The 27,959-nt window shown below is 36.7% G+C and overlaps 1 protein-coding gene across 1 annotated transcript in view; it reads right to left on the bottom strand.

The window, feature by feature from the left end:
- The window catches only part of LOC137406086 (E3 ubiquitin-protein ligase TRIP12-like), a 54,982-nt gene extending 27,023 nt beyond the window's left edge, over nucleotides 1-27,959 (bottom strand). Inside the window, exons 1-19 of the mRNA XM_068092610.1 lie at nucleotides 27,882-27,959; nucleotides 27,275-27,388; nucleotides 26,958-27,001; nucleotides 26,046-26,166; nucleotides 21,875-21,948; nucleotides 21,587-21,725; nucleotides 18,336-18,547; nucleotides 17,628-17,729; nucleotides 17,397-17,529; nucleotides 13,160-13,389; nucleotides 11,941-12,006; nucleotides 9,448-9,629; nucleotides 9,000-9,290; nucleotides 7,230-7,391; nucleotides 5,496-5,618; nucleotides 5,113-5,286; nucleotides 3,272-3,321; nucleotides 2,453-2,615; nucleotides 1,175-1,319 (exon numbers count right to left, since the gene is read on the bottom strand). Coding sequence (XP_067948711.1) covers nucleotides 1,175-1,319; nucleotides 2,453-2,615; nucleotides 3,272-3,321; nucleotides 5,113-5,286; nucleotides 5,496-5,618; nucleotides 7,230-7,391; nucleotides 9,000-9,290; nucleotides 9,448-9,629; nucleotides 11,941-12,006; nucleotides 13,160-13,389; nucleotides 17,397-17,529; nucleotides 17,628-17,729; nucleotides 18,336-18,547; nucleotides 21,587-21,725; nucleotides 21,875-21,948; nucleotides 26,046-26,166; nucleotides 26,958-27,001; nucleotides 27,275-27,354 — 2,491 coding nt within the window. The 5' untranslated portion in view covers nucleotides 27,355-27,388; nucleotides 27,882-27,959. The remainder of the gene's footprint in view (nucleotides 1-1,174; nucleotides 1,320-2,452; nucleotides 2,616-3,271; nucleotides 3,322-5,112; nucleotides 5,287-5,495; nucleotides 5,619-7,229; nucleotides 7,392-8,999; nucleotides 9,291-9,447; nucleotides 9,630-11,940; nucleotides 12,007-13,159; nucleotides 13,390-17,396; nucleotides 17,530-17,627; nucleotides 17,730-18,335; nucleotides 18,548-21,586; nucleotides 21,726-21,874; nucleotides 21,949-26,045; nucleotides 26,167-26,957; nucleotides 27,002-27,274; nucleotides 27,389-27,881) is intronic.

Genomic DNA, 27,959 nt, shown 5'->3' with positions numbered 1-27,959 from the left:
GCGACATTAGCATCTTATATTAGACATTAGACATTTATCTTCCCAAAATTTTGACAGCTAGTTGAAAAACACAGCTCTATTTGAACATCACCTCTAACAAAGCGTGACTATAGGGGAAGGGTTGAAAAATACAGCACTACCCTCTATTTGAATGTCACCTCTAATAAAACGCAATTATAGAAGGGTTGAAAAATACGGCGCTACCCTCTATTTGAACATCACCTTTAATAAAATGCCACTATAGGGGAAGGGTTGAAAAATAGAGTGCAATAGCATTCAAATAGAGGTTTTATGGTAATTTCAAAACAATAACATGAGTTAAGTAAAAGGGTTAACAAATAAACTATATTTTCACTTTATTTACAGGAGATGATGGCTGGTGACACAACATTATTAAATGTTGCAACTAAATGAGCAATAAGGCTGCTTTGAAAAATATGAATCCATTTTGAAACAGTATTTGTCATTAAGAAGTGTTACAGTTTCCACTGTTTCATCGATATTTCCTTACACTTGAGTAAAAAACGTTCATGGCAATTTGCCTATCTTTTCTAGTTGTGCAAGTCTCACAAGTGCCTAAGTAACTATTTTATTAACAGCTGGTGTTTGTCTCATACATTTTTAAACCTCCTAAAATCTAAAATTTAGTTCTGGTAGATCTTTGTTTAATATTTAATGGGCATTTGCCAAAGTGGGACTATCAAAAAATAATATAAACAAGATTTAGTTTAACAAGAAAGAAATTGTAGCTCAAATTTAGGCTTATTTTAATCAGAATACGCTATTATCTAATCCAAAAAAATTACTTTTGTATTTTCTGCCATACACTCAACTAACAGACAAACCATAAAGTTCAAGCAACTCAACATAGTGTTCGGTTTACACCTCTGGTGTACCAATAGAACTCCGCTTTCAGTTCAAGAATTTAGTTCAGTTCAAGAATTCGTTGTCTAGAAGATTTGAAACCAAAATGAAAGCAAAGTGATGCCATCCGCTAGGTCTATGTAAATATTATTGACATCCCATTCCACATTCCTGCAATTCAGTTAAAAGATTCAATTACAATTCACCCAGCTATCTGCCGTTGACCAAGTATCCCTTTCTTGACCTGACTAACCGTTGATGACCTAATTATTCGCTGCTGACATATATCCAGACACTAATAATTTCTTACTGCTGAAATCTGTTGATCTAAAGACATTCCTGGCGGTTCCTGTCTCCTCGTTTATTTGTTGATTAGTTGTAAAGTCTATAGTGTACATCCTGCCCATGTCAGAAAGACTAATTGTCACTTCCTCTTCTGCATTCTCGTAAGCTGCCTAAAACATCAGCAGTACCAATAACAATGTGTGTAGTACTTGGAGACTGATATATTAATGTATGTAGTACTTGGAGACTGATATATTAATGTGTGTAGTACTTGGAGACTGATATATTAATGTGTGTAGTACTTGGAGACTGAAATATTAATGTGTGTAGAACTTGGAGACTGATATATTAATGTGTGTAGTACTTGGAGACTGATATATTAATGTGTGTAGGACTTGGAGACTTATATATTAATGTGTGTAGGACTTGGAGACTGATATATTAATGTGTGTAGTACTTGGAGACTGCTATATTAATGTGTGTAGTACTTGGAGACTTGATATGCATTCTAAGTTATGAGATTCAGGCAATCAATGCAGGATGAGGAGCTCAACATGAAACAAGTTGATGACAAATTTTCTCACCAAAAATTTTAGTGGACTAATGTTTCATCTGTATCTATTACTGCAATCAGAAACTTAACAGTAAAACTATGGTGTTGCCAGACAGTACCAAAGGTAGAGTGAACATGTAAACATGTGCATCTATAACAAGAGATAACATTTGAGCTAATAAGAGAAGGCTATGTCAAAAAATCTGTTACAAAGGAAAATGCTACTAAAAAGGGCTCAACAAAGTGCTATTTGGTGGATGGTGAGAAAAAAGGAAACACTGAAGGATTGTTCTACTTGAAGCATTGAGAGAAACTAGATGGGATGAGATTAAATTTTTTAAACTAGTTTTTTGAATTAAAGTCAACTCATTTGGTCACTGCAAGTAAAGATGGGTCAACATTGGCCGCTGTAAAAAGGCAAAATACAGAAAACTAAAATCTTTAAAATGCAAAATTGTGTTGATAGATGTCTTGAGACAGTCCAGGCAACAATTTCAGTAACAAACAACAACACATAACAAGCGCTAAATGTTCTCTTATGTTTAAAGATGAAGCTACTTATATGTTGACAACCCTGCTACCGTCTTGCTGACAAACCGCATATTCACTTTGTCTACTGGGAGTTATGTGTCCAAACACCAAGACACTCTTTGGGTACCATAGAGTATATATAATGAAAGATTACCTGAGCAAACACGCTATATTTTATTGTACGCAAGCTCAACCTATACGACTACCTCAGCATTTTACCTCAATAATTCTGTTGTCTATGGCTGAATACGGGCGCCAGGTGCCCTTGTCATCCTTCCACTGCCACGTGGCATCATCATCACAAATGCTGTGATGCGGGTGTTTTTTTAGCAGAGCGTCAACAGAAAAAGGGCCTGTCGTTGGAAGTGCTGGCATCAGCTCCCTGAAAACCAGTAGCAATTGCAACTATCTAAACATTCTAATTGCTCTTTCAGCCATCAGCAAAAGTGTAGGTTGAAGAGTTACTGGTACAGATACTCAGGCAGAGTTACTAGTACACATACTTGAACAGAGTTACTGGTACAGATACTCAGACATAGTTACTAGTACACATACTCGAACAGAGTTACTGGTACATATACTCAGGCATAGTTACTAGTACACATACTCGAACCGAATTACTGGTACAGATACTCAGACATAGTTACTAGTACACATACTCAGACAGCGTTACTGATACATATACTCAGAGTTACTAATACACATACTCAGAGTTACTGATACAGATACTCAGAGTTACTAATACAGATACTCAAAGTTACTGGTTCAGATACTCAGAGTTACTGGTACAGATACTCCGACATTATCTGGACCAGTAACTCTGTTCACTCTGTTCTGTTCCCTCTGTGTGAAATTATATCAAAAATCACTACAGTAAAATCGGAAACTAATCATAAATAATAAGCATGGAAAAGGCAATTGAAAAAAGCCGATTCCTTACTGTCTGACAGCTGAAAACTCACTGCAACAACCTTGTCAGATAGTCAACCATACACATGTCTAAGCAAGACCAAAGTGTAGCGATATGCAGTAACTCACCCAATGAGAGAAACGATCTCAAACAGCTCCTGAGGGGTGCGCGAGACAAGCTGCAACAGACAGTTACTACTGGTAGGTTGTTTGCAAAGGTTATACAAGCACCTGCTCGAACTTGTCTACAGAAAAGCTGTCAATGGTGGACGATAAATCAACCTGTGTCTTTCCGACCAAAACAGGAATGATACACAGTGAGTAATACAAAAAGATTGATCTAAAATTATAAGAGCTACTCTCATCTACCACCAAAAACTGCTACTTTCTGTATACAGAAGGAATGGAGTGAAGTATACAGAAGGAATAGTATTTAAAGATGACCTCACACATATCTTTGGTAGATTTATTAAAAAGTATTGGTATTTTTCTATTTTTGGCTATTGGTTTTTATGTTTGAGGCGATCCAATTGCCAGGATGTTTCTAGATTAAAATCGATAAAACTTGATCGCTTAAAACGTTCAGAAAAAAATGTGTGCGAAATGATGTCACTAACTGCTGTCATTGCTATAGTTGATATCTGCTATTGTATTCAAGTTGTAGCGTTACGGGTCTTCATTCTGTCAGTCTCTTTGCAATTATAGACGCCATAGTCACACTTTCGATTGATCTGAGCGTTTTAACCGCGATCAAGTCTTATCGATTTTAATCCAGAAACATTCTGGCAAACAGATCACCTCAAACATCAAAAACCATCCCAAATGATAGAGAAATACCGATACTTTCTGATAAAATCTACTTGAGATTTTGTGTAAGCTTTAAAAGGGAGCGGACATGATACTGTCTTAAATGTCCACATTTAGATTAGTTATTAAATATTGGCAGACAATCATGATAAAAAGCCTTGACCTTAAATGTCATCAACATTTGGATTAGTTATTAAATATTGGCAGACAATCATGATAAAAAGCCTTGACCTTAAATGACATCAACATTTGGATTAGTTATTAAATATTGGCAGACAATCATGATAAAAAGCCTTGACCTTAAATGACATCAACATTTGGATTAGTTATTAAATATTGGCAGACAATCATGATAAAAAGCCTTGACCTTAAATGTCCACATTTGGATTAGTTATTAAATATTGGCAGACAATCATGATAAAAAGCCTTGACTTTAAATGACATCAACATTTGGATTAGTTATTAAATATTGGCAGACAATCATGATAAAAAGCCTTGACCTTAAATGACATCAACATTTGGATTAGTTATTAAATATTGGCAGACAATCATGATAAAAAGCCTTGACCTTAAATGTCCACATTTAGATTAGTTATTAAATATTGGCAGACAATCCTGATAAAAAGCCTTGATCTTAAATGACATCAACATTTGGATTAGTTATTAAATATTGGCAGACAATCATGATAAAAAGCCTTGACTTTAAATGACATCAACATTTGGATTAGTTATTAAATATTGGCAGACAATCATGATAAAAAGCCTTGACCTTAAATGACATCAACATTTGGATTAGTTATTAAATATTGGCAGACAATCATGATAAAAAGCCTTGACCTTAAATGTCCACATTTAGATTAGTTATTAAATATTGGCAGACAATCCTGATAAAAAGCCTTGATCTTAAATGACATCAACATTTGGATTAGTTATTAAATATTGGCAGACAATCATGATAAAAAGCCTTGACCTTAAATGACATCAACAATTGGATTAGTTATTAAATATTGGCAGACAATCATGATAAAAAGCCTTGACTAAAATAATTATGAAATACTTTTGCGCAATTCAAATATCATCTTCATGAAATATCCTGCGCAATTCAAATATTATCTTGGCCTCAGTTCCAAGCACTATAACGAAGTTGAATACGCTTTACCAACCTCCACATGCTTCGATGCTACCTGCTCGCCACAGAGTAAGTAGACGAGGGTGTTGGCTACACTCTGTCTCAGGAGACAAACTGCCAGCTCAGGGCAGTTGCTGCACATCAGTACAAACATACGAACAACCATTGTGAAAGTAGAGCTCGATATCACAGGAGGAGCGACTTCCAGCTACATTAAAAATAATAAACTGGTTTTGGTACGCCACATTGCTTACAAAAAGCTATATATTTGTATGAAACCAAAACAGCGTATCGCTACAAAGTGCTGCCAAGCAGTTTTCGAAAACGTATCCCATAGGGTCTGGCAGAATTTAAAAGCAAAAACAGCGATTTGACAGTCTTTGATGTGGAACTTAGTAGAAGAGCAAGTTGACATACCAGCTGAAGGGTATTGCCAAGCATTTCGTGGGCAGCTAACTCCTTCAGAAGCTTCTCATCACGCTTTAGATTGTCAACGAGTCTAGCGAAGCAGGTGCAAACACTTTCAACACTCCGCTTGTCCTGTCCAAACAAGATGGTAGACAGTGCTAACAGAATGCGAGAGAGAATAAGGCCACTCATTTTATATTTTTAGTTTCACGGATTTTTTCAACACATTTTTGAGTATGTCGGTCGAAATAAAAATAAAAGTGTCAATGTCTGTTTTTTCTTTTTTTTTAATGGCAAATTTTCAATGTCGAAATTGGAAAATAAAATAGACACACAAACACGCGCGCGCACACACACACATACATACATATATATATCTATATATATATATACAAACAACTATACAAATAAATATTTCCATGCAAATATAGATAATAACATAGCTCACTAAACAAACAAGTTATAGACATATACTACGTGACTAGAGCTTGTCAAGCAGATATTAAAAAAGAAACACAAAATTACAAAAAGTTTAAATCAGCTGTTACATGTATGCAGCCCCAGAAAATCCTGAGTTGATTTCCTTGCAATGAAGTAAATGTTTTCACGTAAAAATAGTGTGAAGAAATTAGCAAGCATACTCGATATATAAGCAATAAGAAGAAAGCTGCGAACAAATTTCTTTTTTTCTTGATAGTTCTAAACACGGCTGCTTCGCGCAGCGTCGATATAACAATAATAGTAATGATAAAGAAAACATTTCAAATACAAATTGCAATTTGTAATCAGTCAAGTGACTATCGTTAGAATAATTCATCAAACTGCAATAAGGCTAGAAAAGCCAACCAAAAATTATTCTACATTATCCCTTAATTGGCTTCCCATAACTATCAAAATATTCATCTTAAGTGGAAGTAAATGTTTTAAAAGTCCAGAATTTATGGCAGTCGTCAAAATCAAAACTCTTCGTCAGTTCAACAGCGTCTAGCACATTTCAACTTAATCGTATCATTAAATATGTGAATCCAGAACAGGCAAAACCGAAAAGTCCGTTTTCCATTCCTAGCAGTAAAAATGGTGTCGAAATGGATTCGCTAGGTTTGCAACCACTAGTAATATTCTGAAAACGGGCTCTGCACGATACGTTCGCACCTTTCGTCCGAGCATTGTCGACACTAAACAACGAGAAAATCACTGTTCGGCCGTTCTGGGTGCTGAAATTTAGCTGCCTCATAGAACGCACTCATAGAATTTTGCTGCCTCGTATTGTTCTATGAGGCAGCCAGAGGCTGCCTCATAGAACAATACTGCCCTGGTTACAAGAAAGCTAACGTTACGTTTTCAAATAAAAAACATTAATCAACAAATTGCAAGTTTCGGCGGTTTAAATAAAAATAAAAGTACACATCGACTTTTTATTTTTTCAGCAGTAGTTTTTATCTCGCGTCGGCGGATCCGTGAACCTAATAATCAAAAATGAGTGGCCTAAGGTACTAGAAAAGTAGGTGACATCCATGCTGTCTGCCATTTACTAAATAAAGTCAGGGCTAACATAATATACATTTTAGTTTTGCCAATCTGAGTCTAGACACTTGTTGGTCATACTATTCATAATTGTATTACCAACTAAAAAGGAATAAATAAATAGAAGGCTAGCGGCAGTATTAAAGATTATAAATATTAAAATATAAAACCGACAAATGTAAAGAAATATAATAGATGATATAAAATACAAAGACTTACAGCGGTGAGAAGCCTGCTGCTGAGCAGGGGCAGTGATGCCCGGCAGTAGTGAAACTCCTCAGGAGTAATATTCACGCAGCAGTTGGCGGCAACAGCCAGGGCATACCTTTGGGCATCGATGGAAAAGAAGTCAAGGTACATCAGACAAGCTCCGATGGCTCCCTACATGGATGAAACTTTTAAGTCAGGAAAAGTGTGACAAGGCTTTACAAGCGACCTTCAACTGTGAAGATATCCACTTGGTACTGATTGATGAGAGAATGTTCTCGCAAAATCTTAAAAACTAATCAAGGTAAAGAAATTGAAGAGATGAAAAGTGGCAAGTTGAGGACCGGTTGGCTCAAACATGTAAGTTACTGACTTACTGTAAAACCTATTTGAATGCCACCTTTATTTGATCGCCATCTCTATTTGAACGCCGCTATAGAAAAAGGGTTGAGAAATACAGTGCCAACCTTTAATTGAACGCCGCCTCTATTTGACCGCCATTTTGACATTCTTTGATCTTTACAAACCCATAATAGAAAATGCTCAGTAGAAAAGTGTCGACCAAATACTACTAATGACTCGGTCACATCAATAAAAATTAATTCGGTCGTTGTTTCTGTAGTGTTTGCCGTAGTTTTAGTGACGGCGTACCGAGAAGATCGATCATCAAAATTATCACAACTCCATTTTGGTTCACAAGGTCTAAAATCCTAAAAGATCCCTGTCTTCAGATTCATCCATGATGTGGTTTACAATCTGATGTGAAGATCTCATAACATTTTGATTAACAATGAAAACACTTCAGGAATACCATACGATGTAATAGCAGCCATTTCTATGGCTCACCAAAGTCCATTTCTTAACTTCAATGCTTTGAAGTTTTTTCTTTAAAACTTTCTCATGGTAATAAAATTTTGAAAGCGACACCATCGAAGTAATTATTAACTGTATCCGAATAATACTTTTTACTCATTCCTTGTTCAACTCGGTTTGATACTTGGATGTATATGAAAAACTATTTAGCACAAATGCTGAGGCCGACGGCATTAATTTCACTCCGCCTGAATGAGAGTGCAAAATATAGGTGGCATTAGCATCGCTTCGCCATAGAAGATTTAAATGTATCTTCTCAAAATTCTGACGAGTTAGTTGAAAAATACAGCCCCACTCTCTACTTGAACATCACCTCTAATAAAACATCACTTTAGGAGAAGGGTTCAAAATACAGCGCCATGGCGTTCAAATAGAGGTTTTACAGTAAAATGGGAGCATTAGAGGACCTAAAGATACAGTTGGAAATAGAACAAAAATAAATTGAAATAAGATATACAGATATGCTGAGGGCATGGCAAGAGGTCGGAAAATGGCGTAATGATAGGGTGGACCAAAAAAGATAGTAAGGCGTAATAATCGAGAGAAGGGATTAGTAAAGCTAGAAGTATGAAAAAAAGGAGACAATTGAGAGAAAGGAAAGATGAGGTGGTAAACAAGAGGTGAGAGAGGTGAATAGATGGAAATAGGAGGTGGTAAACAAGCAAGAGGTGAGAGAGGTGAATAGATGGAAATAGGAGGTGGTAAACAAGCAAGAGGTGAGAGAGGTGAATAGATGGAAATAGGAGGTGGTAAACAAGCAAGAGGTGAGAGAGGTGAATAGATGGAAATAGGAGGTGGTAAACAAGCAAGAGGTGAGAGAGGTGAATAGATGGAAATAGGAGGTGGTAAACAAGCAAGAGGTGAGAGAGGTGAATAGATGGAAAGACGAGGTTATGGAATGCTCCTTACGGCCTGAAGCAAGTTCTTATTGTGACGTTTGGAAAGCTTGTCAAGCGCACTCAGACTCTGTTCCGCCACATCCATACACTGGATGCATTTGAGCTTATCCAGCAATGCCGGCACAGCCTCGACAACAACGAGAGAGCTCCTTGGAAGAGCCTCGAGCATATAGTAGAGGGCACGACACGCGTACATCATCATATCAAAGTTGTGCTCCATATGCAGGAGGGAGACGAGTTCTGGTACAACTTGCTTGGCAGGAAAACCAACGAGGTTTTCTTCATTACCCATAACTAACACCTAAAACGGATTCAAGATATCTACTAATAAATTATTACTATTATTATATGTAATAAATTACATCGTAATAATTGTAATCTTTTATGGAATCTGCAACTGAAGAAGGTTGGGGTCATATCATAGCCTTGGTTACGAGTATATAGAAAGTAGAGATGACCTGACACATTTCCATGACTGCGGTCAGCTGTTGTCCTTCATCATCTTTAGCTTGCATTCCTTTAATGAGTGAGGAAACCTTATTCATTGCCCCGCTGCTCATAGACCTCTGTATTATGTGCCTCATGTTCGACTCTAATGAGCCTATCATGTGGGGTGGCAAGCCCCGAGCCTCTAGCATGGCTACAATTGAATTGTGAATAGTATGAGCACACAAGACAGGAGTTGGCTTGAGACTCCTATAGATTTCTCACTACTACACATCATTTCTGCACAAGAATAAATGTATTTGACATGCAACAGCCTTCTTTAATATTTATTTTATTTTAGTGAGACCGGCTGCAAGAAAACACCATCATTTTCGCAGAGGCCCTTTCTCTAATGTGAAAATATAGCTTCTAGAAATATCTGTTGACCCAATGTTGATGAACTTCACAGAAAAACATTCAGGTCCGTGTTTACAATTGTTTTCTATTGATTCTAAACCTATATAAAAAAAATTGTAAACTGAATATATGCTGTGAAGTCAAACTAAAAAGAAAACAAACTGGTTCGTTGTTTTGGGGAAAACGACAAACCAATATCCTAAATTTATTGTGGCAAAATTTTAGCTGAATCTGTTAACTCTATGATCCTTGATCATAGAGTTAACATCATAGAGTTGTATGATCGATGTTTTTGTATAGACATTAGAGTCAGTGACAAGGTGATAGAGACTATCAAATGAGTTACTACACCGAAAGACTGGACGCTCAATAGATGGAATATACTATAAGTTCATTATTTACACAACTCCACTAAAATTAATCTTTGTACAGAGTCAACAGCCGATCCTACCAACAATACTCAGTATTATGGGACAATGTGCTGGAACATCAAACATCATTATAACGACGAGCTAGGCTGGCAAATGTATAGTCAGTCATACCTGTCACAGCTCAAACCAATTTCATATACAGTCAAACATGGATAACTCGAACTTCACGGGACCGAGCGAAAGTGTTCGAATTATCAGAGCGTTCAAGTTATCAGAGAACTGTCACAAGTCCATGTATTTACTTATTTATTAGTAGATACATGTACATATACAAACTATAATATAAATCAAAAGCACAAATGGCTTGTTTCAAATTAAATGCTTCTAATGTAAAGTTTAAAACGTTTTTATCAAAAAGTATAGAGATTTTCTATCACTTGAGATTGGTTTGTTGTTTGAGGTGATGTCATCGCCAGGACGTTTTTTAGATTGACATTGGCAAAACTTGATCGTTGTTGAAATGCTCAAAAGCAAAGACATCTTTTTCTTTTGAGCGTTTTACTCACGACCAATTTTGCCGATTTTTCTTGAAGTTTATGCAAAGATTACCTCACTTTTCCTTGCTTCCGAAGGGCGATCGCTAAGCGGATGTTCGGTATAAATCAAATTTCACCAAACCTTTAGAAAAGTCGTTGACAAAAATATTTTGCCGATGGTGGTAATAACGACGCTTATGAATTACGAAAAGTTGAGGTTTACCTCTATGGCTTGGAATAAAGTGATTTTCTAAAGCGATAACAACCGTTTCGGTAGCTGTTGGGCAAAAAACTGTTCGAGTTAACAGAGTTGAAGTCGAGTTATCTATAGCAATTTATCATTACGTGGGAACGGACCAAAGAAACCATTCGAGTTAACCATGTGGTCGAGCTATCCGTGGGCGAGTTATCCATGTTTGACTGTATATCAATTTTTGTGCAAAATAAAAATGAAGATATAGTGGGTGTGCTCGAATCTAATATAAGGTCTCATATCAAAAATATATGAAAAAGCGCATTAAAACATTTTTAGTTTCATCAATGATACCATTAGAAACACTAGCGCATCAAAGGATCACAGGCTAGCCAACAGTTGAATATTGGCCATAAAGAAAAAGAGAGTGAAAACTACTTCATATTTGCTCAATTTTTTTTTCTGGAGTTTGAGTTGTAAACTTGTTACTTCAACCCTAATTTGTTAGAGATCTGAGACATTCAAAATTCTTAGAACTGACTTGATGCGGTCAGCGAACTTTGTGCCAATTTCAATAAATGGGCTATAGAGATAAGTTGATTAAGATTTGCAGAAAAATGGTACAGTGAGGCGAACAATTTTATGCAATGCGTATTCCTTCAGCATACTTTGGCTCTTGTTATGTTCAGGGATGGCTGTGACAACGCAACATTTGTGAAAGCTAAATGACTTTGTTATATAGCCATTACATGTACTTGCCTTGGCTGACAAAGCTCTAAAACATTACAGCATTGTCAACATAGTCACATACTAGCAAGTATTACTTGAGGCCACTGTATCATACTAGCAAGTATTACTTGAGGCCAGTGTATCATACTAGCAAGTATTACTTGAGGTCACTGTATCATACTAGCAAGTATTACTTGAGGCCAGTGTATCATACTAGCAAGTATTACTTGAGGCCACTGTCAGTGGTAGAATATATATTATAATGAATTGTATGACTACCTTGTAGCCTTTGTATGTCCACATCGGCAGCGGTCGGTCCTCCTGAAGCACCGGCAGCATCTGCTCCTGCAAACACTAACAGTGATAGCCACCCGTATCACCACATGACGGTGGACTGAGGCACAGACTGCAGGGTAGAAAGGATTGACACCATTAGAAACGGTGTACGATGGCTAGAAGATACACACTAATAGATCCTAAGCTGCTACACCATTTAGAGAATAGCATGTTCTACACCTACAACCTTACTGTATGACAACAGACAAAGTAATGAGTGTCTAGCAGAATAACACAGAATACATTACAATACTCATTCCTTTCATTAAAACTGCTGGTACAAAATTCCAGCATTCGCGTGATGAAAGGCATTAGGATGGGGCTTACAAACAAAGCCTCTGATTTAAAGTCGACTCTTCTGTTAATCTCATGAACAGATGTAACATGTGCATAATTCTAATGTAATTCACAATGTAAGGCAAATGGAAGTGCATATCTAGTTCTACAGCTAGTTCTACAGCCAGTTCTACAGCTAGTTCTACAGCTAGTTCTACAGATAGTTCTACAGATAGTTCTACAAATAGTTCTACAACTAGTTCTATAGCTAGTTCTACAGCTAGTTCTACAGCTAGTTCTATAGCTAGTTCTACAGCTAGTTCTATAGCTAGTTCTACAGCTAGTTCTATAGCTAGTTCGACAGCTAGTTCTACGGCAAGTTCTGCAGCTAGTTCTACAGATAGTCCTACAGCTAGTTTTAAAGCTAGTTCTACAGCTAGTTCAACAGCTAGTTCTATAGCTGGTTCTACAGCTGGTCTGGTGGAATAAAATAACTCCAGGAAAATGGTGACTCATAATTCTGTAAATTACATCGCAATAATTAATTTTTGTCTTAAATTTTCTACACTAATAATTCCCTGATACGGAGATATCCGCAAACAGCGAGGTGAACATGAGCTTCCTGTATCGATCAATAGTATTAAACAACAAGTGAATCAAAACCTAGCTAGCCAAATAAATTGGCTAACCTGAGTAGGGCAGGTCAGAAGCAGTTCAAAATATCGGCAACAGTCAAATATCGTTTGATCCAAACAGCCCGCAAACTAGTAGTTTAACGTGTACTAATTTGAACAGGTTCTCACCGAGCTGAACGAGAGTGTTCCCTAAATTTCTCACAATGTAATCAATGGCATCAGAACCGAAAGCATGATAGCACAACTCCTACCTCTCAACATCTCATTTAATATACCACTGGCGATGTTTTGATAACCGGATGAAGCGTCAGAGCCGTTAGCATTGTTTTCTTCTGCTGTGTTGTTCGCATTATTCGATGTGGACATTTCCGCAGGGACCGCCTCTGCCCCACCCTTACCGGCAGTGGGGCCAGAGGTTGAGGCTCCAGAACTGCCCGCTCCTGATTGGTTGGTAACGGATGTCCTACCGCCAGCTCGTCTTCTGCAAGTAGTAATCATCAACATAAATTATTCCACATGGAATGTGGGTGTGGAACTATTGCCAGACAACATCAGCAGAGGTATAATAGAGATCATCTTGTAGAGACAGTTTGTCAAGGAAAACTAACAGTAGAGTTCCACTCATTTCACCTAAGCGCATGAAAATGTTCCATTCTTTAAAGGTTGACTTGCAACAAAATTCACATTACAGTTATTTGGTATCAAAAGATTCACCATGTCTTACTCTGTTGTGTTATAGGTGCCAAATATGTGAAAATGTGATTACAAGCTCTTGAAAGCTGAAAAACGAAAAGCCGCCGTAGATTGGAATTCGTTTATTTTTTTGATGTAGCCATGACAGTTTGGTTATTGTCTTGTCACGTGATGTTCTCACGTGAATTGAAAGGCTAATAAAAAGCTCAATATAAACTTATCGTAGTACTAGTTTATGACAAACACTTCGGGTTTTACCGAAGACCCCGTATCAAATATAGATGCTCGCTACTTTACAGCTTTGTTTCGGCTTTAACTAACCGTCAAGTCGTAATCTGATCGTGTGACCCAATACTTCGAAAATAATTTTTGCAGCACTTTTCGATTATCACAGGTGACCAACAAGCTCGTCATGATTATCAGACAATGGTATGTACTCCTTCGAGCTAAGGTTAAAAGGGTTAACAAATTTTTACGGTAAGTTATAAGATATTAGTGCTAAAAGTGACAGCATTACAATGACGATAAAACAGACGCGTAAGAACAATAGACATAGTTTTATTGAATGCGTGAAGTATATTTGTGAAAATATTTCGACGAATAAAGTTGCATGAAAGTGTAAACAGAAACCATCTACCACAGCTACGTCATATTTGAGCTGTTTTGGAAAGAGAATCCACACAATGGCGGTCTCGTGTGGCTGCGATTAACTGTTCGTTTTTGAGCTTTTAAGAGCTTGTAAACACATTCCCACATATTTTGCACCTACAACACAACAGAGTAAGACATGGTGAATCTTTTGATATCAAATAACTGTAATGTGAATTTTGTTGCAAGTCAACCTTTAATGAGTAATTTAAAGGTGCAAATCTCTTGGCAAATGCTTCAGGACTACTTATTAGGGACCTATATGGACACAGACAACAATCATACACCGGCCCCCAAGTTATGCTGTTCTGTTTTATAGTTTTACCGACTTATGATGTGGAACACCATTTTTTTCATCCCCTTGTTATGAGACTTTTTACCATATGACATCAGCAAGAATGTCTCAAAATTTAAATTTGGCAGTCAGTGCGCTGAATACGTCGGAATCACAATGATGCCGATATATTTGCCAAAATCCCTTTCACAACGCCAGCAAGAAATACAATGCTAACTCTTTTTTCTCAGTACCATTCCTCGTGTTTTGTAAATGCTTGATAGGACGGAAAATAAGTGAAAATAGTGAAAAGTAAGCAAAAGTGAAAATCTATTGTGTATTTTAGCATTAAATACAATATTTACTATAAATTTAATTCACTTTACATATATAACTATATAACCACTTATGACTTTAATTCGTTAGCCATGGGTATTAAGATTGATTAATAAAATTTTGATATTTTTATCAGGCGAGTTTGCATTAGATAATTATGATGGGTTTCTATACCCAATCTGTATGACATTTTCGCTTTATGATGTCAACACCAGAACAAATTAATAGGGGTCCTCCCATGTTTTGTGACGATTCTGACGACCCGAGGACAGGGATATTTAAAAAGTGACAGACGAGACGACCATTTATCAATATAGGTGACGAGGTGACGATGATTGTGTAAGTAGGATTACTAAAGGTACGGCGACACGTAGCGAATTTTTCGCTGGCTCTGAGTTCTGGCCGAAATCACGAAAAACGCAGAATTAATCGGTCGAAATTCACAGAATTATTTGAGCTGTGCATGCCCACCGAAATCGTCGACGAAACGCTTTTAACAGATTACCGTAAACAAATTACTAGCGAGCACGATTCTAGCAGCTTTAGCAATTAGTATAGCCCAAGACATGTATCGTGACACGCAATAAAAGTATGAAAGCAATTCAATGGATTCAATTCAATATAGAACACACGATGTAACTGTTTAAGTTGCGCTATTCTTGGTGAGCGAGCACGACTCTAGCAAAATAATTTTAAAATTACTGTAGTCCGAGAACATAATTCGACACGCAAGAAATATATTACGGACATTCACCATAGTAAATACGATGCAACCGATTTGATTGCGCTAAAGATGGCAACATTTTCTACCACAAAACTTTTGCTGCTAAAAAGGAAATACAATTAAAAAATAAACAATTTGTAGCTATAGCGTCCAAACAATAAATACATACAATAACGCAATCTAAGCAGTTGCATCGTGTGTACTATGTTGAATTGCACTTATACTTTTATTGTGTGTCATTATACGTCTCTTGGACTATACTAATTGCAAAAGCTGCTGGAATCGTGCTCGCTAGCACGATTCTAGCAGCGCAGAATAATTCTGTGTGTTTCAATCATTTCGTGATTTCAGTTAGAACCAACGAAAAATTTGTTACGTGTAGCCGTACCTTTACTAACTTATTATTTGTCCATAAATCAACACGTTCAACCGAAACTTCACTAGTTTTGGTTTGAAGCATCTAGTCCAGCATTTATAGACTGCCAAATAATTAAAGTAAACAGCAATGAAATGCCACGACATTGACAGCAAATCCGTTTCCAAGTCTGTGACTGACAGTGATTATTAAAGACGATCTCGGTCTATTTTCAGTACAAGAAATGTAGCCCTAAAAGCCTGAGACGGCTGTCACTCTTCGCGGAGTAATCAGCAACGCTCCCAAACATTCCTAATAAGTTTGTGAAGGTCGCTGGTTGAGCCATGCTTTTGATTAGCAGAAGTTCAAACTGAGCAAGTTTCAGGGTTTTAAAGCAATCCAGTGCCACCAGAATGGATATTTGTATTAAAATAACGAATGTGAAAAAAGAGGTGGTTTTGGTTACCAACTTGAAAAAGGTGACAGTGATTTTAAAAGTGACGACAGTGATTTTAAAAGTGATGACAGTGATTTTAAAAGTGACTATTCTGACGACAACTTTGTGTGGTAGGACCCCCATTAATGCTGTATGGCATGGCTCCACTGTACTTAGTAAGGTTATTTACAAAATCTTTCAGTGTGAATACCGTAAAATATCTATTTGAGCGCCATGGTATTCAAATACAGGTTTTACAGTAGTTTTAAAAACAAATGCCGGGTTTGGAGCTGGTCAAACCCTATAGCCATCGATTGAAAATCAAACCTAATTAGCATGCAGTTGACTGAGCCCACTTTCTACATAGATGCCTTTAGAACGAACAATAAAACAAGTGCTTTACGAGTTGTCTTCCTTTTATATCACATGATTGGTCTGTTTTGTATTTTCTTTGTATACTGGTTTATTGAGCCTTTTAAAAATAATATAACAACCTCAAGACCAACTCGCTTGTACCTCAGTCCGAGATGCCCCAGTGTCTAAGCAATAATCATTTGGGTAAAAATCTGCACAAGAAACGTGAGTTTCTTCCACCACAACAAAATAGCGTTTAGTAGTAATTTGATTGCGGTTTAAGGCATGGCATACCGGATGCGTCGACCGTATTGTAGTTGATCGGTTTACTATATTAAGTAGCAATGAACGAGTTCACATGCCACTTTGTGGTGTTTGGTCAATCGCAATCGATAATTTGCTGTTAAAATGAGCATTGATCACTCGAAGAAACAAAATTGGTGCAAAAAGTAGGATTTAAACCATGATTAAAATTTTTTGCGTTTGTCTTTTCAACACCAAATTTGCAGATCTCTGAAAGCTATATATTAAAGACATAATTCAGTACAAAATGATTTATGTAGATGTTTTAGCATAATGTGGTGCTAAATTTCGATCACAACACACCCTGGGCTACACACGCTCACGCACGCTAAAAGCCTGTCATATGATATAGTGTCCATTCTCACCTGCTTGATGAAGCAGCAGCGCCAGCAGCTGATTGGTCAGATCTCGTGGAAGCGCTGCTAGCTGGAGCCGCGGCCCTCTTCAGTCTGCTACTCGCCTCCCCCGTGGTGGCGACTCGAGTTCTCCCCCTAAAACCTACAAACATCAGCCTGAGTTAGTTTCGCACGTCTCAGCTGCGAACAATAATCATGGAAACATGGGTATGCTCTTAAGTACAAAATGCATTCCGTCACCTGAGAGTCTGGCTTGATATGCTGAGTCAGCAGTGCTGCCCTCTGCTGTCACACCACTTGACTTGCTTTGCTTAGAGATGGCTGTCGCTGCTGGTCGCGTGGCTGTCAAATGAATAAAATTCTTAACGATCTGAGGATTTGATATGACATAACGATAATATAATATAACTAAACATGTTGCCTCATCGTTAGTTTATGGTACATCTCATTGGAAATCTCATTAATTCATTTGGAATAGCTGTTGGTCTTCTTTTCATAATCAACAGAAAGATAATAAAAATGTGTCTCATTCCTTCATCATCTTTTGCCTGAATTTAACCAACATAATTTTCAAAGCTTGCCAACAAGCATTTCGTCCGAGGGTTTTGTTGTAATAGAAAACAATCACAAAGAATTAGGAATTAGTTCATGTATGTTTAGATCTCACAATGTGGTACACATCCATAAAGTAGAACCGTGATGCGACACTGACACAGCCTTGAGACAACTTACATACGATAACTTTGTGACACACTCGTTGCCTTCAACAGCTATGCACAGACATTTGATATCTCTATTATTTGGTAGAGCAGACAACTTCAGTTCCAAGTCTTTGGACACTGCTGTTTCTAACATCGAATAGTACAATTCGGGTAGTAGCATTCGTCGAACAATGCCTCATAAAAGCTTCCTTTAAAAATAGCCGTTTGGATTCATCAGAAACCATACCTAGGAGTTTGCTTCTTCTGCTTGTCAGAAGATGTGATGAGCCAGTCGATGAGCTGACCGCTTCTGTTGAGGTAGAAAAGGTGCTGTCAGACTTTGCCTTGCTGGTGGAGGCTGCAGATTTACTTAATGGTTGCTTTGAAGATTTGCTGCTGGAACCAAGTGTACTGGTGTCCCTTTGAATGGATGGCTTGCTTCGGGACACTCCCCTTTTGCTAAACAACGGATACAGACATGCTGATAACGGATTTCCAGTGCGGTTGCCTGCAGCAATTCGTGTATATTCTAGGGATTAAACACGCCTATTGATAGCTTATAAGAGTTATTCGATTAATTGACACCAAATTACAACAAACACTGTGAACCATGGCTGACATCTTCTACAAAAGCAACTCATGAAACTTAAACTTTGATAGAGTTGCCGACTCGTTTTGAACTTAAAATACTGTAAAACCTCTATTTGAACGCCACCGTTATCTGACTGCCACCTCTAATACAACGCCACTATTAAAAGAGTTGAAAAATACAGCGCCATCCTTTAATTGGACGCTATATTATTTGCTAGCCACTTTGACATTCTTTGATCTTTACGAACCCGTAAAAGAAAGTGATCAGTGGAACAATGTTCACTCAATGGTACTAATAATGATTCGGTTACATAAAAAATAATTAATTTTTTCGTTGTTGCTGTAGTGATGGTGACAGTGTACTCGAGAAGATTGATAATCCAAATCATCAAAATTACACTCTGTTTAAAGTCACTAACATCCAAATCATATCCATTGTCTTCAGGTTCATCCATAATGTGGTTTAAAATCTTAACTGAAGACTTGAAAGCGTTTTGATGAACAATGAGAACACTTTTCAGAAACACCGTATGACATAATAGCAGCCATTATTATAGCGTATTCTAATTTTTAAACAATAAAAAATAAAAACTTCATGTCCATTTTCTAACTCCAAAGCTTCACGGATTTTTCTTTAAAACTTTGAAAGTGACACCATCAAAATAATAGCAGTACCACGCTGTACCAATAATAGCAGTACCTAAATAATAGCAGCTGATATTCAGAATCAAAATAGTTTCTTGTTTAACTCGGTCTGATACTTGGAAATAATTTTATATGAAAAGTTGTTTTAAAAAAAGCTGAAGCCGACTGCATCAATGTGGATGCTGAAGGAAACAGTAAAATATAGGCGGTCTTAGCCTCACTTAGTCCGTGAAAAGGTTTTAAACGATCTATCCAAGTATGACGAGCGAGTCAAAAAATACAGCGCCACCCTTTATTTGAACGTCACCTCTGATTGAACGCCGCCGTAAACGAAGCATTGAAAAACAGCGCCACAGCGTTCAAATAGAGGTTTTACAGTATGCTTTGCTTTTTTACAAATCTTCCTGCAATCTTTTGGAACAACCATCAAAACATTACATCATATTTTTCAATGCACAAAATATTGTTTTATAAAATATAACATCTATATTAACCATCTTCTATTGTTATGTAAAGAACAGGAAGCATTGATGGGCCAATGAAAATGTAGTATAACTCTGGCAGACAGTGCGGCTCTGATTGGTCGAGACAGTACGTCTCTGATTGGTCGAGACAGTACGTCTCTGATTGGCTGAGACAGCACATCTCTGATTGGCTCAGGCCATGCAGCTCTGATAAATATTAAAAATGCTATACCATAGGCCATCTATAATACCAAAACACGTAATAAAACCAAGGATGTAGGCATAAAATTCAGAACAGTTATAAATGTGTAACACAGCAATTAATTGATTCGCGAGTAGCTCAAAGAGACCAACTCAAAGAAACTAAATCAACTAACTCTTTACGCTAACTTAGGACACAACGCACTAGATGGCATGGTCAAACATTGTAAACATTCATCTCCTTGATTAATGGATAAACTTTTAGCTATAAATAGGTTCCATAACGTTTCTTCCCAAGTGGTTAGAAACTAAATGTAAAATATTTGTGGTCATATTTGATTTTCCTATAGTTTCTGAATATTCATTTAGATTCAGTTTTAAAATTTTCTCCTTAGGGTGAGAAAAGAATGGTGATATACAACTGTCTAAGACCAGAATAGTAGAGCTATTTTAGACAAGAGAATGGATCTTGAAAGGCAGTTTTATTATTGTCTTTCAATACTGAAGAAATCTATTAACAGCTGCGTCTAAACCCCCCACAATAGTCCTAGAACGAAAAAGAGGAAGCTTTCTCCATGATCAGAGTTATAGAAACTGAGTGTTGATTTGCCATAGAGAATGTAGAAAACTAAATGCATTAGACTACATTAGACTGCACTAGGCAGTAAGAATCTGCTTCATCTACTGATATTTTATGTGTACACAAGAAAACAATTCTTTCAATCAGTGATAATAAAAGCAATTTGTTTTAATATTCTCAAATATCATTAGCTAAAAAGCTAGCAAAGCGTATGACCTAAAAAAAACCTGATAGCTCCATTCATACCAATAATTCCTAGCATTAAACACAGGATTGGTGAACAAGTGAATAAGTGTTGGACATGCGTACACTTGTAGCCTACACTTGTAGCCTACAAGTGTAGGATACACTTGTAGCCTACACTTGTAGGCTACAAGTGTATGCTACAAGTGTATTCTACACTTGTATCCAAATCTGGATGCAAGCGCTTGAATCAATTAAAGTAATTGAAATATGTCAACGTATATGTTATTCAGCCGCACTAAAGAGCAACATTCGTTGTTCACTGACACAAAATTGCCCCCAAGTCCTAACTCTCGACTAAACCAACCTAATCCATGATGAAACTCACTAACTCTATAAGCCTGCCAACAAGAAAACAAACTTTGACGCAGCCTCCAAACAGAAATGCAGCAGTCGCCTTTCAATACTCAAATTTCAACACTTGGTAGCTTTGAAAGAGATGTCAAGAACTACTTGTTGAACCTGAATTAACCGTAACCTGCCACTTTTTCTAATTTTGGTGAAATGGTGAATGTTGTCTTCATTTCCAAGTTATGCTAATTTCTGCGGACCCGGCGCCTTGACTAGCTACAATGCTGCTGGGCACATGGGCCTTCTTATACATTGATATGGACAAATTAGGCTTTCATTCATTTTTTTTCATTTTAATCAATTAGGTAAATATATTTACTTTTTTGCTTCATTTTATATTTTTAGTAGTTGATGAAATAAAACACACCCCACATAACCCCTGCGCGCAGGCTATTTGTGTAGTAACTCCCGAGTATGTCTTACCTCTGTCCTGTCGTCCGACTAGCTACTCTAGTGGCTGTGGGTCCAGATGTTCCAGCCGCAGAGCTGCCAGGTCCCACCGAAGTTGTTGTAGCAGACACGCCTTTGTCAGGAGCTTTGGGTCCCTTGCTCGGTTGCCGAGCTGATAAATAAATGAAAATCAACCAATAAGAGAATTCATATGTAAGAGAAGATAATTATTACTAGCAGTGCACGAAGCTTCGTTTCGCTAATGGCTATTTCAGCAATATCACTTGGTTGTATCTAGCAAACCTACTGCTAGAATAGTACCTGTTAAATCCGTGTTGGAATTCTGTGAAGCTCCTTTTGAGTTATACAACCTCGTAGAGTCAGTCCTCGCAGTCCTGTGAACATCAAACAGAATTTCAACGAAGAAGGTTCCAACAAGAATGAGAGCTTAAATTTTGAACAAAGGCAAGTGTACGGGAGCATATGGAGTACACAAACATAACCAACAGGAAATAATTGACACGAGGACCTTACAGATACACAATGAATCTCAGATCAACACAAAGTCCAAGACGAGAAGAGTGGGAACTTAACAATATGGTGCCGACTGAAACATTGCAAAACGGTGTCTTGAACACAGACTTGAAACAAACTCAAAGCAAATGTAGATGGCATATCTCCAATAGTGAACCAATGTCATGCTCGATGAGGCTAAACTGATACAAGAGACAATCCTACAAATGCGTGCTGGCACTCACACGATGGTAATGCAAAGGCATTTGCATAAATTCTCCGTATGGTGCTAGCATTAACCGAGCTCTAAGTATCTCTATACAATAGATGTGTTGCCAGTTCTACGCATTGTCAGCTGATGGCATAATCGCTTGCTGACAAGCGAGTACAAACACTCTAACAGCAGCCAGCAATGGCAGTAAACCTCAGCTAAAATTTCTCAGGGCATATATTTTCGTACTGAAAAAGAAGTTTATCAACCATATTTTAGTTCGCATACATAAATCAGTCACGTTTCACCAAGTTAGTTCTCAAAAATTATAAAAAGCGAAGGCAGAAATGACAAATTAAAAAAACTGTGGAGTCTTACTCTCTTTCCATTTTGTTGACGAGCTGAGCAGGTGCTTGACAACCTAGCATTTAGCAAGGTCGTCAAGTCGTCAAGAGAAAGCTAACAGCAAAGATATTTATACATGTAGGCTTTCACCATGGGTTTTATTTATTAATTGCTGGATAGCCAATGTATTGTCGGCTTTTAAGCTTCCTTCAGACAAGAAATACTGATCAAACTGGTGGAATCAAAACCTGGAGAAAATTGAGCCACCAAAATAATAACAATACCATCCAAAGCAAAAAAATAAGTTGCACAACACTCAACTACTAAGTAAATAAACATTGGCATAGAGAAAGGTTTTACCCTTCAAACTTTCACGATACACTTTGATACGACCCGCTACCTGTGAGAGATGGAGTTCATGACAATGTCCCCTATATGTTTTACATAAAACCCGCGCTGTATTTTCAGATTCCAAAACATGAGCATGCATACTCATTACTTTGTTATTCATTCTGCAAAGTTAAAAGTGCTACTAACAGAAAGACTGTTCCATAGTAAGTGTGCAATAGTTTCCAGTAGGTTTGATAACGAAGTTCAATAACGTGTCAGTTATGTAGAATTAAGTGGTTGAACTTTTGTTAATACTTTGAAGCCTGGCCTGAGATAATTTGGGAAGTTGTTTTCTCACCAGATTCTAGACCTGAGAAGACTCAGTAGCGTATTTCTACTTTGTTTTACCCTACTTTTGGCTTAGGTGGGATTACAAAACTTTGGCCAGTTTGTGCTTGATACGTTTTCAGTATAATTCTGAAGTATGAATTCGATTGAACCGATTGAACTATTAGCTTTTGAAATGTTGTTGAAATACTGAGGTCATTTCAAACCAGCAAAGGATGTAAAAACGGGTGATGACAAAAATTTAATTTCTTACGACATACTGATTGAAGTTCTTGCTGATGAAGCCTCAGATATAGAAAAAGCTAAAAAGCTTCATCTCATCAGCAATGAGAGACACTATAACTACCGGCAGCTGTTTTTCTATTAATCAAAAGACATAGGCCATCCATCCGTTTCGCTTTACACCAATCATTATGTTTCTTCATTTACCTCTAAAACATGACATCTTTGAGAAAGGGTGAAATAAGAACTATCGTGTTTTTCGTATTACACAGTGCAGCATATCATAGGGAGCAGTCTCCATTCCGATGCCTATTTCTGTACTTAACCGATATATAAGGCACACCATTTTATAAGACGCATTTTAAAACATACTTTGAAAACAACAAAAGCAAAACAGTGAACTTAATCACCTTTACTAAATGAAATATTCACTCATCAACAAAACCTTCAAAATTTATAACCTCGGTATCTGAACTAAACAGCTGTGCTACTTTACTGTCCAACATTACTGGTTCCTCCCCATCATAACCTGAGTTAGACTCGCCGGCTGCTTGCGGTTCAACATCAGTGTCAACTTTCTCGAAAACCTCATCTCAATAGAGACGAGCTTTACTTTAGCACATGTGTCCAGATATGGTGTGTCCACAATCTACCCAGATATGGTGTGTCCACAATCTACCCAGATATGGTGTGTCCACAATCTACCCAGATATTATGCGTCCACAATCTACCCATATATGGTGTGTCCACAATCTACCCAGATATGGTGCGTCCACAATCTACCCAGATACGGTGGTAAAGGTAATAATTTTAGTACTTATGAATACATTTGCTAAATGATAAAATTATAATTTTTTGCTATCACGAATCATCGTTTCGAATCTTTTTTATCGTTTCACCTAGCTATAATATTTGCTTCAAATTGTCTTTGGCAGTTTTAGCTAGTAAAATAGATTTGTGATTAGAATTTATGTTCATTTCTCACTTGTAGAAAATGAGAAAAATCGATTGATCAATGCTCATCTTTTACTCCCAGAAACAAAGCTTTGGATTGTTGGCTTGGCATACTTATGCTTTTGTTAAACATTTGTTCATTTCATGATTTTACACTCTCAATTTATCTAACTTCCAAATTGAAAGCTTTTAGTAGATACACATTAGAATGACGTATCTATGAATGACATATATTTATCACATTTGTTTTCTTGTTTACAATATGTTTATGTGGCGACACCAGTTGTAGCACTGTGGAAACTGCCATACACAGAAAAAGAGACATGAATTTGTGCTGCACCAACCATGATATGTTTTGCTTGAGTTTGCTGCAGTAGATTAATTTGTTCTATTATATGAGCTGAAACTATGTGAGTTGCCACGACTTGGATGGATGTTTTTAATAAAAACTTTGTCAAAATGAAAATTTTTTGGCTTGTAAAAATTATATAATAAAATAATATTGTTGGAGACAATGAAAAATATGATTTGCAGAACATATTGAATACATCATAGCCCTGTTGCCATCTGTGCTAAAATCCTGTCTGATAGATGGATTTATGAAGTGTAATCAGAGCTGCATTGACAAGTACTTTTTTATAGCTCGACTCAATTCCAACGGACCAAATATTAGGTTCAAAAAATTTTATGTTCCTTCCTACTATGTGAAAACACATGAGTCCACAAACCGCCAACCAGGTGAAAGAATGGCTATATTAACCCTTTGCCAGAATCAATGGGTTAATTGATTTCATAGGAATTTACATGGTTTGGCGTTCACTATTTCCGTCAACTCATAAAACCATTTGTTTTGTACTTGAAATAACTAATCGAATGTGACCAGTAAATTTTTTCTACAAAATGATACTAATAATGGCTAGATAACAAGGCTATACATGACTTTTGTGATGCAGTTGATTTCGCCATATATTTGAATATATTCTTTTCAAAGAACTATTTTCTTATCTTATTTAGTAATTAGTTTCTGGAGTGGGTAGCAACTGAAAACTTAGCTGATACAAAGGCCGCGATGAAATACGTTAACTTGACGACCTAATTACCGTAGACTGGTAGAATCGTAGTCGGTACACAAATGTTTACACAGCATTTAGGGAAACTATTATGACAGATTTTTAATTTCCTTTATTTGAGGCGTTTAACACATAATAATAATGTATCTGTAGCTAGATTAAAAATTTTATCTTAGCAATCATGAGCAAATACAACATAAGATATATGCCAATAGAGCCGCGTAGAACTTGACTTTTATCACAATAGCCGATGTGAATACGAGAGATAGAGACAGGTTGTATCACTAGTTACATCATTTTGGGCAAGTCTGGGCATGTCTCTTTTTCCTGAGCATTTTTACCGCAATCAATTTTTGCTAATTATAATCTTCAAATAACTTGACAATGAGATTGACTAAAACAAAAAACAATATATCAACTGCTAAAAAGAAAAAAACAATACTTTCTGTTAAAATCAACTAAAATTTGACGCAATCATATCTTTAAACCTAGCACTCACCTAGCCTGTGATCGTAGGCCAATGCGGGGGTGCGACTCAGTTTGGGTGTCAACTGATTTGTTACACCTTGAAATCCTCCTTCGCTTTGCAGGGAAGCAGCTTGTGTCAGCGGATGTAGAAGCTGCCTAAGAAGCAAAAAGATTGAATTTTCACAAAAATTCATTGAACACTAAAATATATTTCCCAGGTCACCATTGAAGTTACACACTACATCAGGATTTTAACATGAGTAAGATGAAGGACTATCTTGATACTTAAATTGTCATATATGAATTGTTAACAGAAATTTCTGCAGGTAACTAATTTGAAGATGTCTTTCAACTCAAAATACATTTTAAAAATAAAAATATCCAATAATGCTCTTATCAGATATTCTAAAAATTACATTTTATACAGTTCCGCACTAGTTTTGAGGATAGTTTTATTCGCCAACATATCTACACATGGTAAGTTATAGTTGCCAACATATCTACACGTGATTAAGTTATAGTTGCCAACATATCTACACATGGTAAGTTATAGTTGCCAACATATCTACATGTGGTAAATTATAGTCACCAACATATCTACACATGGTAAGTTAGTCACCAACATATTTACATGTGGTAAGTTAGTCACCAACATATCTACACGTGGTAAGTTATAGTTGCCAACATATCTACACATGGTAAAATAGTTACCAACATATTTACACATGGTAAGTTTGTTTGAAAGATTGTTTAAACAATTTTGTAAGCAGCTAACAAAAACTTTGATCGGGTTATCAGTCTACCCTCAATGAAATGATAAAATATGTTAATGTTCACCTGAGCAAGCAAGGAGCATGTGAACTGGTATTTGGAAAATTGAAAGATGCTAGAATTACAAAAGTAACAAAACACAAAGTAAATCTATCCAGGAAGATCGTACAACTTGCCTGAAGACCTGGCACTTCCCCACCTGACTTCTGGTCTCCGCTACAATTACAAATCACCAACAAAAATGAGGTTTGCATTACTAATTTGGTAACTCAAACCTTTTAGTTTAAGATGTACCCAGTTTCATTGATATTTGACACGGAAGACATAAGACATGGGACATTGTCTACCTGCAGTACAAATAGATCTTCACCCTTCAGGCCATAGGCTATATTGTCAAATCAATTAGTTCTACAACTTCAACAAGTAAAATGCATCAAGAAATGTGAATGTTCATTTAGTTATCATTGTAGTAAATCAAGACAATGTTACCTTCTATGCTTAGTGCGCTTTGTCTGAAGGTTTTTCTTACTACTTTCTGGTTTCCCAACTTCCTCAGAACAATCGTCCATAGTAACTACCTGCTGATGGCTTAGTCATGGTATTCTGCAAGTAATAAATGCATCATGAATAAACTTTGACACAATGAAAAATGTTTAACGATGATAAAATAAAGGCGTAATGCTAATTAACAAATAAGCTTGAAGCTCATCACTAAAATATCTTATTACCATATAACAATAATTAGGACTAACGGTAGAAATAAAAGAAAACTATTATCAGCATTACAATATTGAATCTCCACGCTCCTTTATACAACAAAGGTGAGATGCGTAGTAAGATTACTTAACGATAGCTTTGAACATTTAGCGATTTGATAGATTTTTTAAAACCTTTTTAGATTTAAATTGCAAGCACTTAAAAAATCTAATAACAAGCGCAAATATACAGCATAGAATCGACTTAGTCATGTTACGAACAAACACTCGGAATGCTGAGTCGCTTTTAGCAAAGACTATTGGCTAGTAGTCACATTAAACTAATATTTCTTGTACCATAATGCAAACTGATCAAAGCCATCATTTGACAAGATTCTGACCTGATATTTCAACTATATTATCAAGACTATTTGTACTAGCTGTAAAATACTTTGTTATACATGTATATGGTTTACAAC

The sequence above is a fragment of the Watersipora subatra genome, chromosome 10 (assembly GCF_963576615.1).
Source record: "Watersipora subatra chromosome 10, tzWatSuba1.1, whole genome shotgun sequence".
Taxonomy (NCBI): Eukaryota; Metazoa; Bryozoa; class Gymnolaemata; order Cheilostomatida; family Watersiporidae; genus Watersipora; species Watersipora subatra.
This window is presented reverse-complemented; position numbering and strand designations above follow the sequence as displayed.